Here is a 15,463-nt window from a genome sequence, read left to right on the forward strand (position 1 = left end):
ACGCATATTGAAAGCGCAAAATTGTCTCTTCTCGTTCATGTGGCAGACAATCTGCGATTTTACCCAAGTGCGGCCTGTTTGTAAATAGCCCGCATCGGTTACGTCCGTCTTTGCGACCAATTAGCGCCTGGAAACAGGCGCAAACGGCTTGATAAATCTAGCCCAAAGTTTTTGTCACTTTTCCCAATGTTCTTTCTAATTTTCTAGCATGTCTTTGTCGATTTTTTCTGCACTTTGACATTTTTGTTGTTTTTTTACGACTTTGTCACTTTTTTCAACGTTCTCTTATCAATTTTCTTCCTCAAATGCTATAAAATTGAATAAAACACCCAGATTCAACGAAAGTAATGAGCTGATCATTTATTTTACATGTGAAGAGCGTTGTATGGAACCATCCACGTTATTTTTTTTGACAATTTGGTTGAGAGAAACCCAAATTTCTGACATAGAAACCTTTTGAAAATGGGTCAAATTTGACCCGAGGACAACAGGAGGGTTAAAGCACACAGCTGCCCATGTTTACAGTAATGAACAGCGAGACAGTAACAAAGTGATGACATCGCCCTGCAACATGAGTTTAAATGAAGGTGCTCGACTTGTGAGACAGCATTCAAACCCTGAAAATAAAACAGCCTATTTGTTGAAGGCCACTGTATTACATAATGGGGATGCATACTTTTTTAATTTCATTATAAACTGGATTACTGAATTCAATTCATTTACGTATTTTATGACGTGTGTTTTTAACACATACTGCAGCTGGGTAAACTATACAATAATAAACAGCACCTACAATTTGTATTTAATAATTACATTATCAAAACATGCTTATATTGAACAACTAGGAAACAGCTCATCCACTGATGCCAACGTTTTATTAAGCTGTACTGTGAGGTGACGGAGCACCAAATGAACAATAAATACAGAACCTAAAATCTTAAACTCAGTTATCTTCTACAGCTTATTAAAAAAAAACTCCATTCATCTAGCTCCGTTCTGTATAACATGGTCCCCCCTGTGGAGGAACACACAGCGGATCCCGGACAATTTGAACCTGTCGTCCTCTTTTGTCATGGTTAGTATAAAGCGACATAGGCCTGTGTTAGGACATAAGGAGAACATATGTGCTCTGTCAAAATCTGAAGGCAAGGAGCAATGTAACTCCTCCACAAAGAAGCGCACTGCCACGTAGATGACGATCCCATGGGTGACGACCAAAGTGTGGACCGGGACGCCCCTGACCCCATCGTCTGCCTGTCCCACCACAGGAGATGTTTCGGGTGGAGCAGATGCAGAGGTTTCATGCCAGTGTTCGGCCCCAATTTGCTGGAGCATTTTCTCCAGAAACTCTTTGACTCGCTCCTTCACCTGAACAGAGCAAACATCGGTTATACACCGCGCCACGCGCCTTTTTTATGAACTGGTAAATTTTTTACATTTCGGGCTATTTTGCTTCCATAACATTTCTTCTTTAAGACTAGTGAAAATAAAACATCCAAAATACACATTTAGGCGTTTATTTTTAGTTTGTCTATTTGTTTCTTTCTCCTAAGCTCACCAAAAGTTAGCGTTAATGAATGCCTCATTTGCATATTAAAACATAACAGAAAACTTGGAACACAAAAATAATTGTCTTAATGCCAATCAAATAGGGGGAAGTTTCATGGCAATAGCCACTGTTTTAGTTTACAATTTGTACCTTATTCACCTGTAGCCTCTTCCAAAAACGTATGGAGTTTTACAATTAAGGATGTTTTTCTCAAATTAGGGTTTGTCTCATGCTCTGAGCCAGAAATCTCCTCTTCAATTGCTTACATACACCTAACTTTCCAGTTTTATTCCCAACTTAATTTCCTTCAGGATTAATAAAGTATCTATATCTATCTATCTAACTAGATTGTGATGGATTTTACAGAGGGGCTTCTTCATATGATATATCATTCATATCCTGATTTATGTAACATTTTATTCCTAAAAACATGGTGAAAATGGATTTTTTTTCTTCTTTTTTTTAATGGCAGAATTTTCTGATTTATGAAGTGATAAAAAGAGATAGCCTTCCCGAAATCCCCTCTGTAAAAACCCTTTGACTCTATTATATCAACAATTTGAATGGATTTTGAACCTGGCTTTACACAGTGTTCAGATTCCTGTTCTGGAAATGGATGCAAATTAGCACATATTAAATAAGATAATGCCTCACTTGCATACTGCGACATAACATTACAGAGAGATTTCAGATTATCAGATTAAGTTATCAACTAGGGACGTTTCATGGCGATATTAGTTACATTCTTCACCCTATTCACACGTAGTGTCTTGCCCTAACAGCATATGTCATTGAAATGCGAACGATTAATGTTAAAGGTCGTTATATGCAAAACAACAGAGGTACAGTACAACCTTTACCATCAAAAAACACACATTACAACTTCAGTTTCAAGATGAACATGTACTTTGATTCTTCTGATTCACATGAGTGTTCTTGCAGATACAAAAGACAACCAATCATGTGTACGATCAGGTTATATCCAGCCAAAGAAAGTGGTTGACTGACAAAATGAGTGTTTTCTGCCACCTAGTGGTAGCATGTGTATATTGTATCAGGGCATTCAGGTAGGATCCATAGCTGGAGTTAAATAATGCATACATATTTCATTTTGTGCAAAAGATAAGCGTCAGATTTTCTGAAATAATCTTAATGTTAAGATGTTCTTTTCAATAGTAAGTCTATGGGCTAAGATAAACTTAGCATCAAAGGTTCAGTCCCAAACAAATTACACAATATACAGTATATGTTTCAATATTTCCACACACTCCTGTGGCCATGCAGACAGTTTTGGTTTTATGTGGCAACATTTAGAGATATCAACCTCAGCAACTACTACTACTACCACCCCAAGACAGTAAAGATTAATGGAATTTTAGTTGAGCTCCCCAAAGCACTGAAAAATATCATATGAAAAACAAACCAGCAAGGTCTTTGTCAAACAAAAGGCTTTTGTCTTTAAAGTATTATTGTGTGAATGCTGATTCAGCAGCTAACTTCTGCATACGTTCAGCTACAAAAACATTCAAATATCAAAATGTTTAGCTCCTTAAAGGTCCCATGGCATGAAACTTTACATTCACTTTATGAGGTTTTTTAACATTAATATAAGTTCCCCCAGCCTGCCTATGGTCCCCCATTGACTAGAAATGGTGATAGGTGTAAACAGAGCCCTGGGTATCCTGCTCTGCCTTTGAGAAAATGAAAGCTCAGATGGGCCGATCTGGAATATTGCTCCTTATGATGTCATAAGGAGCAAGGTTACCTCCCCTTTCTCTGCTTTGCCCGCCCAGAGAATTTGGCCCGCCCATGAGAAAGAGAGAGACATCATGGCTTTCAAACGAGCAAAGTGGCAGTTGGTCAAGGCCACGCCCACCCTCCACCTTGCCCCCCCCCCCCTCTCTTCCTCAATAGCTACAGACACAGAAATGGCACATCCTAAGGAAAGCTCATTGTGGGACTGGCTCTAGTGGCTGGAATTTTGCACCAAGGCTGAATTCCGGAAAGAGACTTCAGATACAGTATTAGGGGACCACTAAATTGTAATTTCCCCACTGGGGATCAATAAACAGTATAAATTATTATTAGTATAAATTAAAATTAAGGCCTATATAAAAGCATCCAAAGAGCACCATGTCATGGGACCTTTATGGACATGATGGCTACTATTCAATTGCTTCTGCTATTTTTAATTGTGTGAATGCTGATTCACAGTATTGTTATCCAATTCTTATTCTTCAACTTTCTTTGGTCGTGACTTTTTTTGTGTGGAGTTTGCACGTTCTTCCAGATTTTCTTTGACATACTATACTATGATTTTCATCACTTTCTTCGACATACTATGCTCTGACTATTTTGTACGTACTATACAACGACTTGTTTTATCAATTATATATTATATACTATGCTTTGACTTTTTATGCCTTTTTTCGACTAACTATACTATGACTTCTTTAGCACTTTTTTCGACATACTATACCATTACCTTTTTGACATACTATACTATGTCTCTTTTTCGACATACTATACTATGACTTATTCATGACTTCATGACTTATTATTTTATTTTTTGTGATGAATTACTATACTATTTATCGGTGAGTCTTAAGTGATGAAATCAAATCGTAAAGACACTACAGTCATGTGTGTTGGGTCAGATAGTTCAGGGTGATATAAGAATGCTTACAAGACTGAAAGTCGTGTGTTCAAACCTTAAGTGTTGCAGGGGTTTTGAGGTCCAATATACAAAGTGAAAAAGACTAATTTGTCCAAAACATAAACCTGTGTGTCAGGTCAGATTGCTCAGGGTGATAGGAGAATGTTTGGAAAATGGAAAGTTGTGTTTTAATATTCATGATTTCTTTTTTAAATACTATGTCTTTTTTCGACGTACTGTACCATGACTTTTTTACCACTTTTTTCAGCATACTACACTATGACTTTTTTCGATATACTATGTTATGACTATTCATGCCAGTTTTTGACAAACTATACTATGAATTGTTTATCATATTTTTCGACATACTATTCTATTAAAATTTTTCCAGATAGTAAACTATGACTTTTTCATGATTATTTTGACATACTATACTATGATTTTTTTTCAACATACTATACTATGACTGTTTTTTACTTTTTTTAAATATACTATATGACTTTTTTTAAACATACTATACTATGACTTTTTTTTATGAACTTTTCCTCATACTATACTGTGACTTTTTACAACATTCTATACTATGACTTTTTTTGTTGAAAATATTGATACAGCATTATATTGTTGTCCTTCTATTTGTGATGTATGGATATTTTAATGAATAAAATAAGCTCTAAATAGATTTCATAGGGTCGCTACTTCAATGCTCCTTGAGGTGGTGCTCAACACATGAATGAGGGGAAACTCTAACATAGGTTAACCAGCAGAAGAGGAAGAGGTTTTCCACGGGATGGCGAAGAGCAGTTTGAGGAAAATAACAGATGCCCCAGCCACGTTTAAGTCCAAAGTCTGGACCCATAGTTTCTATATAGTTGTGTAATATTAATTTACACACTGAAACACTCAGGCTGCAGAATTGGACTTAGTAGTAGTAGTAGTAGTAAATAAAGAAAGAAAGAAAACCTGCACTTTTCATGGGCATTTTGTATTAATAGTTAGACCGATGTCGTGGTGCATCATTATATTATTTCTTGTATATTCTGTATGTGTGCTCAGTGTCTTATATTTTGCTGATGTAGCACTGACATTTTCCAATTCTAGGTCTACCTAATCTAATCAATAGCATTGTCTAGCATAATATTAATTAACGCAGAATTGCTGTATTGTGATATAATCGGTATTGTGAGCCGTGCCTTGTATTGTGTATCGAATCGTGACGTTCCCACCATTAGTACTTAGTTACATTCCACACCTGAGCACCGCATTATTGGTACCATGTGCAGAGCATGCCATGCTGTACTGTCTTAAGCCGAGCAATTCTGTGGCACAACTACGAGCTTTTAAGAAGAAAAAGAAGAGCAAAGAGTGATACAGACAAATATTTCTGTTAAAAAACAGGAAGGAGAACAGAGAGAGAAGTATTACACCCGTATGAACAATGACATAACAGAGAAACAGATACACTTGACCCTAGTACAACAGCTACATCCCTAGCCTCACTTGCTCATGAGTCTCCCCCTTCGGAGGGGTGAAGTCTGTAAACGACTGACCGGCTGCCTGGGCCATCTCTATCAACTCCTGCACCCGTCTCCCCTCTGCTATCCCAAAGCTCTAAAAAAAAAACAAATTATTGACTGAGAGTGACTCAGAGTTATCCATTAACAAAGTACATATATCTCAAGAAAATGTTTCAGTAAGGAAACACTTTTGCTATAAAGTTGTGAAATGCCACAGAAGAAATGCCACTTACTTTCTCTTTAAGTAAAGGGTCACACACCATTCGGAGAGCAGAACAACTACTGTTGTGTTTCACTATTGTTTCAGCAGTCTGGAAGAAATAATGTATCATCAGCTCATCACATACTTTGACATACTGTCATTATCTCAGAAGAAAAGAAGAAGTTTTATTAAGCATTTCCAGATGTGAGTTCCTTGATTTGAAGACATCAGTTGCTGTTTTGAATAGTTCATAGTCGTTTCCCCTGGTTGATTAATATTGCTTGCAGGAACAAATGTCACAAAGTGAGATGATGGACAATAAAACTAGAAAAGTATGGTCTAAGAATGTATACAGCATTGAGTAATTTTATTACATCTAATCACACAGTAAAATAAATACACTCACCTAAAGGATTATTAGGAACACCATACTAATACCGTGTTTGACCCTATCCTATCAATATGGGCCAACATTTCTAAAGAATGCTTCCAGCACCTTGTTGAATCAGTCGGCCCATTTTCCTCTGACCTCTAGCATCAACAAGGCATTTTCGCCCCCCAGGACTGCAGCATACTGGATGTTTTTCCTTTTTCAGACCATTCTTTGTAAACCCTAGAAATGGTTGTGTGTGAAAACCCCAGTAACTGAGCAGATTGGGAAATAGACAGACCAGCCCGTCTGGCACCAACAACCATGCCACGCTCAAAGTTGCTTAGATCACCTTTCTTTCCCATTCTGACATTCAGTTTGGAGTTCAGGAGATTGTCTAGACCTGGACCACACCCCTAAATGCATTGAAGCAGCTGCCATGTGATTGGTTGATCAGATCATTTCATTAACATGAAATTTAACAGGTGTTCCTAGTAATCCTTTAGGTGAGTGTACATCATGCAGCGTTTTGATTCATTTTTCAAATTAAGATTCATAGTTTGCTCCCGCTGTAAAACTAAAGCATGGTACCTGCTGGGCCCGCAGCATATCACTGACAAACACGTTGGTGAACTCGACATCTTTCAGGTAACAGCCTGCTGCCTCGGCCTGCTGCAGACCGATCTCAGACAAGACTGAATCGATGCCCTGGCCTGTGTGGAGCAAGAGGTAGAGATCCAAGTAAGACGCAAAGAAAACACAAGATAGTTCAGATACCTTTATGGACCTTTTTCACAGCAGACATTTTTACTTGTCATAGTAGGAAAAGCACAGCTGAAATTGATAACCTTAACAATGGCTCAGTTCCATCAAGTGTCCCAGTAAGCTATTTCAGTGAGTCAGCATGCACAATAGCCATCATTAATGGTTTTGAATACAGTATGACATGTCAACATGTCTGCCGTGAAAAAGGTCTAGTCATACTCTACCTTGTAGCAGGCCTTCTTTATTGTACTGCGTTTCCCCACTGCAAGAGTTACATGATTTATCAATGTCAAAGTACAGGAGCTAATATCATTAACAGATTAGTTAAAGAAGCTGAGAGAAGCTAAAATGTAATACAACTGTCACACATTTGATTTCATGCCTATTATCATATATACGCTAGGATATATTTTCCCCTGCATAAATGTTTTGCCCATGGACCTTTCAGTCGGGCAGATGGTCAAACCTGGCTCCTGTTATTGAAGGACAATAGTTGCTGGTTTTTGACGGCTCAACTTTTTTTTTATTGGAAGTTAGATATGCTCCTGTCTGCCTGGTAGTTGCTGTGGCAGTAACTAGACATCAATACATCTATAAATCCTTTAAAAAAATGTAATTAATTCATCTTTTAGTCTTTAAAACATCAGAAAAAAGTGACAGTGAATAGTCACAATTTCCCAGACCCCCAGAAAGTCTTCAAATTGTTAGTTTTGTCTGACAAACAGTCGAAAGCCCAACAATATTTAATCTACAGTTAAATAACACAGAGAAAAACAGCAAATCCTTACACTAGAGAAGCTGGAACCAATCTCAGTCTGGTAATTGATATATTCAATTAATCAAATATTGAAATTATTGCCAGGTCATTTTCACATTTTATGGATTTTGGTTTAATTTGCATAATTATTATTATTATTATCATTAGCATTATTATTTTCAAAGTATTATCATATCAACCCAAAATTCTAAACCATATATTCAAGTGTTGTTTTACCAATGAATATAATATAGGGGTGGCAGCAGCTCTGTCTATAGGGAGTTGGGTTGGGAACCGGAGGGTTGCTGGTTCAAGTCCCCATACGGACCAAAGTATGGTGGTGGACTGGTAGCTGCACTATTATTATTATTATTATTATTATTATTATTATTATTACATTTGACCAGACAGTGCTAATACTGTGCTTGATGAGGGAGAACCCCGACCTCCGGTGGTCGTCATGAGGTACTGCAGTGTGTCCACAGACAGACCAGACAGAAGAACCAGACCGGGACTCGGGAGAGATGAACAAGGGCCACGAACCGAACATTAGCTAGCTGCTCTATTTAAAGTGTCCTTGTTTACAGTTGGTTGTGCCTATGACGCACCAAATAACTGTCCTATACGTATGCTGATGTTATTACAAGATCAGACTACGTGAAAAAGTAGGCTACACACTGCCCTGAACCCTGACCCAAGGTCTCCTGTGCTAGTCTGGAATATGTAGCACCTGTTAGCTAATGCTAAATAAATGCATAGTACAGCCTTTATCGTGTATCTTGTTTCTAGGTACTATAGGCTATATGCAGAAGCTTAATCCCCCACACACACACACCGCACACACACATTTACAGTACAGGCTATATCAATTATGCACATATATTTACCTAAAGTTATATTACTTTTTCAAAACTAGCTAAGAGACAACAGACTGGAGCGTTCTATAAATAGTAGCGGCAGGCAGCACTGCTCAGAGCATCCGTGCTAACATGAAACAGGCTATTTATCATAAACACTGAATATGAATGTCAAACGCACTTACTGTCGAACAAGTGTTAGCCCAAATGTTAGAGCTGCCATGCTCTTCAATGCAACGGCGGAGTAATACAGACGACTGAAGTCAGTGCGCGTCTCGCTCCTTGAGAGCAAATGTCGCACAGAGAGTTTAGACCACTCTGTCAACATTTTGCGAGGAAGTTGGAACATGCTGCAGTGATTGGGTTACTTTCACAGGTGGCCCAATAGTATCACGTGAATGGATTCGACATTTAGAACATTATTAATAGGCTATATGATGCAGACGTAAAAGCTTGTAAGTATTTAGCCCCTCTTCTGATTGGTTGAATAGAATTATGAAATAAGAAACCTGTAATACTCTATATATAAGCCACTCATTGCAGACAGACAGACCTTCCTCCGCAGCACTGCAGGCTAGCCTAACTAGCTAGGTAACTCAATATATATAATCTGAATACTTTTAGATTTCTTTGAAATCAAATATTGCTCAGTATACTAAAAAAAATGGCTGCAGCCCCAAAAATGTGAGTCCCACATAGCCTCTATTCTCCTTTTTTTCTGTTAAAACATCTACATACAAACAGTTATGGCACAAAAATGTGTAGATGCTGTTCCATAAGGTTTTGTTGTTGAATATCAATTTATTTTCATGAAACAGTTTGCAATATTTTAAAGACATTCAAAAATGTAGTAATCAACTGATTACACGTTTTTTCAAATGTATCATCTGGGTTGATAATAGTTACTTATTTTTGTAATCTGATTACATAACCCAGTCTATGTAATTAGTTACTACCTTAATTGAAAAATATTAAACAACAAACGTGTTTTTTTACCCTTCAAACAAGTCTTGTGTTGCTCAGCTAAAATGTTTTTACGGTAATATTTAGATATAAATATATACATGTTTTCTCAATCCTGTTATTTTCCATTACAGAAATAAACCATTTGATTACAATTTGTTAAATTAGAGTTTATTATATAGAGCTTAGATTATTTGCTGCAATGTTACATAGATATGTGTGTTAATATAAAAATGTTAAAATATTTGTATCCATATAACAATTTAATTTATTATTTTTTACAGTGCAATCAAAGAACTATCTTCAAATAACGCTGCCACTAGCGTTCTTAGGTTGACACACTTTCCCTTGCAAGACCTCCAGCTTTATTTGTGACATTTCTCTTATTTTATCTGGTCAAGCGTGAGCTACTTGGGGACCTAGTGTCCTTCTAAATTCTAACCATCCTTCCATCCCATGCGTTGCATACAGCAATAGCCTACAGTATGTGTCGCCATACCACCAAAACTATACAAGCAGCTATAATGTTCCTCAATAGACCTTTTTCACGGCAGACATGTTGACATGTCATAGGAAAAGCACAGGTGTTTTCAAAACCATTAATGATGGCTGCATTCCACTTAGGAGAGGCCCTGGTATTGTGCATGCTGACTCACTGAAATAGCTTACTGGGACACTTGATGGAATTGAGCCATCGTTAAGGTTATCAATTTCAGCTGTGCTTTTCCTACTATGACAAGTCAAGATGTCTGCTGTGAAAAAGGTCGATGAATGAATGGCCAAGAAATCCAGACGCACCCTAGCGGCAGCAAATGCAATTTGCAGCCAGGGTGATCTAGCAACTCTCCATTGGCTTGTGAGCTGGAAAAACCAAACTGTAGTCAGGCCAATCACATCGTGTATAGAGTCGGTGCAGGGCCGGCCCTAGACTTTTGGGGGCCCTAAGCAGGATTTGGTTTGGGGACTCTCCACATTGTAACATGTTGCCACTGCACTTGGCACTAAACCAACTTGTGTATTGTAAATATTAGTTTAAGCACTCATAATGTACAAATACGCATTTTAAAGACTAATGTGAGACCTATTAGCGGCAACACTATCTTTAAATAGACCGGCTCTGTTATGAGCTCTACTGTGGGACATTTCAGGCGCTCTTGGGGGCCCTCTGGTAGCCACGGGCCCTAAGCAGTCGCTTAGTTCGCTTAAGGGTCGGGCCGGCTCTGAGTCGGTGGGCGGGCTTAACATAATGACTGCAGAGTTGCGTCGGTTTTGCGTGAATTCCCCGAATTCCCTGCTACTTGAAAACAAAGAAGATGGCTGCTGCTGCTGGCGAACAGCGGTCTTTGGAATCGGCTTTGGCCACGTTTCTGGAAGACTTGGAGGTAAGCTTTTCTTTGAGAAAAGAACAAAGAACGGCACTGAAGTCATTCTTAAAAAAGGAAGATGTGTTCCGTTTTGCCGACCGGATACGACAAAAGTTTAATCTATCAACTAGCGTTGCTCTGGTTGGTTGTAGCGCTATCCTATTGCGTGCAGAGGGAATTTGAAAGACAAACTCGGATTGAGCCCTGCCAATGGTGAGTTCCCAGACCCAACATCTTGATGTGGGTCTGGCTTGTCAGGCTAAATGAGGAGTGCGGCAGGAGATCAACAGCCTGTTGTCTTTGCATTGAATATGCAGTACATAGTTCTCTATAAATTAAGTTGTCCATAAGTTCTCCATCACATTTCTATTGCTCAGTAGACACTAGTAACTTTAATAAGTGTGGTCCATGGTCGAGAGTCCCTTTTCTTAGCAGCGCATTTCCTTAACTTTCGGTGGCAGATTTGAAATATCAATCCATCCCATTTTTTTTCTCCTGCCGTGACCACAGGGAGTGTTTAGAACTGGTCTGCCTCATATTCTGGCCAGGGGAACTCATATTGTCCCACTTTCGTCATCACTGCTTTGTGTAGCTTTCAAGTGGTAAAGTGCTACAACTAGTCTATCGATCGCGAAACAATTAGACACACAGCTTAAAAGGAACACAGGCGTGGGAAATAGTGAGCTGATGTGGTGTCACACCCTTTAAAGCAGAAGTTTATTGAACAGAGGTTGTGCAACAGACATTTGAGGTACATGATATGAGTTATAGTGGAGGGGGGGGGGGCAACTCAAAGGGGAAATCTGCACCATTGAAACTTCCAGATATCAGAAAAATTATGGTTGAACAAGACAGGTGTAGCTCAAACCCATCATTACGTGGCAGTTACAATGGTGTGCACGCACAATATTTCAGACCAAAACATATCTTTCTTACATACAGAGTCCATATTTACTGACATTCAATGGGATTGTGGTTGTATAAAGCAAGAACAGTACTTTGGCCATCACGGGAATGCTGTTTCCCCCTCTCTCGCACACAACAAGTCAGATGTAGCACCAACATGAACAGAAATGAACATGCTTGAACTATCTACGGCATAAACACCCTCAAAGAAATGTTGCAATGCTGTTGTGCCACCCCCCCTCCAATATAGGTTAAGTCCAAGTGGAAACCTTGCATATTTCCTGTTTCCCATCTCACCGAGCAAGCGGTTTCCCCACTGAAAGAGTGGGAATCATCCACAAAAAAAATGCTAATTTGTCGTTGCTTCCCCTCCCCCTCCCTCCCCCCCCACATGTATTCTTTCTCCTCAGTTCCAGGTTACCTAACTGCAGAGGTATAGGTTATGGATTTGCTTGTGTTTGATTTTGTCCAGTAATCCTGAGGTATAGGAAATACCACTGACGCAGAATGTGACTGAAGGAGAGCAAAATAGATTAAAAAAAAAGGGGAAAGGAGACATGCCATCTAAGCAAACTGTCAAACTGTACAAAGAACATTTCCAGTCGAATACTCATTTCATGTTCTTCTATCACCATCTACTTCGTTTTTTTTCTTTTTCTGAATGTATCTCTTAAGCAGTAAAATAATTATATTATAATACAAATGTTTATAAAATAGCAGCACACTCAAGTGACACATCACAACTAGGTAATGTTATTTTTTTTGTATAAATGAAACAAATTCATAGCTTTTAGCAGCGCAAAAAGACAACAATAACTCAATAAAAATATTGACACTTTTTTCTTGATGTCTTCACACCTCCTCCTCTGTCCTCTCTTCACTTTGGAATACAGTATCTCTAAATCTTAGAAAAATCCTTTTTGCGGGTCTGGTCACCCCATAAAATATATCAAACACAAATTGAAAAGGTGGTCTCAATATATATAACACATGCAACAGTAAATTGCAGGAAAGAAAAATCACAACCATTAAGTTTGGGAGAGAGCTTACATCAGGCAAACAGAGGCAAAATGAAGAGGTCTTATCAAATATTCAAATGGGGATGTTTTGGCAAATATGTCAATACATTGCCCAGTTTTACTGAAAACATCACTTAAACATTAGATCCCCATCTTTCTTCAGTCTGACAAACATACACTCAGCAAAGTCACATACCGTCATAAAAAAAACAAAAAAAAACTCAAGCATTAAGTCAAAGACACCTTGTTATGGCGAAGCCATGTGTCACATTAAAAAAAAAAAGAAGAAAAAAAAGATCATCTGTCTCTTGTTTTGTGCTGATGTCTGTATGGCTGATGAGCCCCCTTGCCAATGATTTGAAGCAGCAAAGCTCACAGGGGACAGATGTGTTCACTGACAGACAATCGGCCTGAACAACGCAAGCCAGCACCATAGAAAACTGACCAACCACTGCAACACACACACACACACACACACATCAGTTAAGGTGGTTTCGAACAAAGGCTATGCTCTGTCTTGGAAATGCAAACCTCATTGCCCCTCTATGTGCAAATATTGGATGTTACGTCCACCCTAGCGTAGCTCGTCGCTGCCCTGTGTGACTGTGCTCAGTGGCTGTGATGCAGATAAATATGAAGAAAAATTCAAGTAAAAAACAAATATTTCATTTCTCGACAAAGTACAAAATAAAATCAAACAGATCAGTGAACTCTGCGTGTGGGCCTTTTCCAATTCATATTGGCGTTTTCGATGTGTCCAAATTCTCGGAAACGGTCAGACTTCCCCTTCAACTTGCGCTTTGCTTCAATAGGAATGTTTTTTTCGTTGTTTTTTTTTGTGTGAACGGAATGTCCCCTCATTGTCAAGTCTTGGAAAGCATTTTTAAATTTGACTCTTGCTTGACAAAGGGTATGTCTGACGATTGGGAAACCAGCCCTACAAAGTAGACCAAAGAAAAGGCTTAAAAAAAAAAAAAAAAAACATCCATTCACCTCCAATCACCCACCCAACGCATTTCATTTTTACTTATCTCCTGGGGAGCATGTTCTCAAAGTGCTTTGCATTGAAATCATATAGGGGAGCAGAAAACAAACCCTATGTGGGACTCCAGATGCATTGACAGTATATTATCATCCTGTACTCCTCTAACCACCCCCCACCCCACACCCACCCCAAGAAAGTCCATCCTCCCCCCCCCCACCCCAAGAAAGTCCATCCTCACATGATCTGGCAGCGTACAGCCTTAGTTCCTCATTTCATGTCCATGCAAATGGGAACCCAGAACGCTGTTTTTCACTTAGCTGTGTCATTGTAGACATCCATCATAAGAAATGAATGCTGATTCCATCCAAATATGTAGATATGAAAAGGTTTATCGTGAGGCATTTGGGCATCTTTTGTTCCATTTTCATCTTCCAGCCCCTGGCTGTAAATCCTCCACACAGCAGCATGCTCCTGCACCACTAAAATCCTCTCTGTCCTACCATTCTGTGCTCTGCTCTCATGTGCCTTCCACAGTGACTTCTTAGTTGCAAACTGTCCGTCTCTTTCTTATTCTTTCCACGCCTGTTCCCTCCCTGCTAATTAATACAGAGGAGTCTAACGTCCCCCAGACTTTTAAAAAGCATTGCCTTACTTCCTCCAAGACATCGCCCCCTCTCCTGTTTTCACGTGTGCCATACACGCGCACACGTGGGAGGTCATTACTACTCCGTCCAGACTCAAAGCAGCCTTTCATCACAACTGAGGAAACACCATATCGTAACAACATGAAAAATAACTAAGTATCTGTCATATTTCATTGACAGAATGGCAGTAATAAGCAAGCACCTCACACGACGACTGAGTCTGAGGTGCAACACCTCAGGAAAAAAAAAATGCTCTTAGAAAGATAAGGGGCTCCAAAGTCCCTTCGCCCATATCCTCCTTCGCTAAATCTGTTTCTGTCTCACTCATAGTGCATGCACATGAGTTTATTGTTGGCCAACAATGAACCATGATACATTGGTAATGCATGATGGCAGTGATATAGCATAGATGCCCTGTTATACGGACGGACAAAGTATGTGTAGCCTCCGCTTCGCCATAGTCTTTAAAAACAGAACCGTTAAGTCTACGACTTGACTTTGCTCAAGTGCCTCACACCATAGAATGCACACTGCTAATATAGATACAGGATCACATTGTAGCACACGCACGCACACGCACACACAACACACACACACAGACACACACACACACACACACACACACACTCACAAACACACACGCTTGCACAGTGCACCCACAAACTGACACACACAAGCAGCCTGACAAAAGGAGCTTATTGATCTCTACTACTCCGTTCCAAAATATGTCCAATAATAATATTAATAATAATAATAATAATTACTAAGACTACTAATAATTATTATCATCCCGTCTTCCATGGAATTGGGACCCACCAACTTGTAGCATAATGTTCTCACGGCTTCTTCTGTCTGTCTCATGTGGACCTTGTGATGGTCGAGAAGCTCGTGCCCTCTCCTACACCAGCC

General features: G+C 39.1%; 1 protein-coding gene across 1 annotated transcript; it reads right to left on the bottom strand.

Annotated features, from left to right (window-relative positions):
* Positions 1 to 381: 381 nt before the first annotated feature.
* tigara (TP53 induced glycolysis regulatory phosphatase a) lies at positions 382 to 9,470 on the bottom strand. Its single transcript, XM_039809721.1, has 6 exons — positions 8,859 to 9,470; positions 7,284 to 7,321; positions 6,886 to 7,007; positions 5,956 to 6,033; positions 5,706 to 5,816; positions 382 to 1,368 (listed from the first exon to the last, which is right to left on the bottom strand). Exons 1-6 carry the CDS (start codon positions 9,020 to 9,022, stop codon positions 982 to 984), a joined length of 900 nt encoding a protein of 299 aa, XP_039665655.1. The 5' UTR covers positions 9,023 to 9,470; the 3' UTR covers positions 382 to 981.
* Between the last annotated feature and the right edge of the window lie 5,993 nt (positions 9,471 to 15,463).

Source organism: Perca fluviatilis, chromosome 8 (assembly GCF_010015445.1).
Source record: "Perca fluviatilis chromosome 8, GENO_Pfluv_1.0, whole genome shotgun sequence".
NCBI lineage: Eukaryota > Metazoa > Chordata > Actinopteri > Perciformes > Percidae > Perca > Perca fluviatilis.

Excerpts from the sequence above, each read along its gene's own strand:
- tigara (XM_039809721.1), bottom strand. The coding sequence starts at position 9,022 with ATGTTCCAACTTCCTCGCAAAATGTTGACAGAGTGGTCTAAACTCTCT. Across the intron at positions 6,034-6,885 it reads ATATGCTGCGGGCCCAGCAG|ACTGCTGAAACAATAGTGAA; the intron begins GTACCATGCTTT and ends TATTTCTTCCAG. Across the intron at positions 5,817-5,955 it reads ACCCTTTACTTAAAGAGAAA|AGCTTTGGGATAGCAGAGGG; the intron begins GTAAGTGGCATT and ends TTTTTTTTTTAG.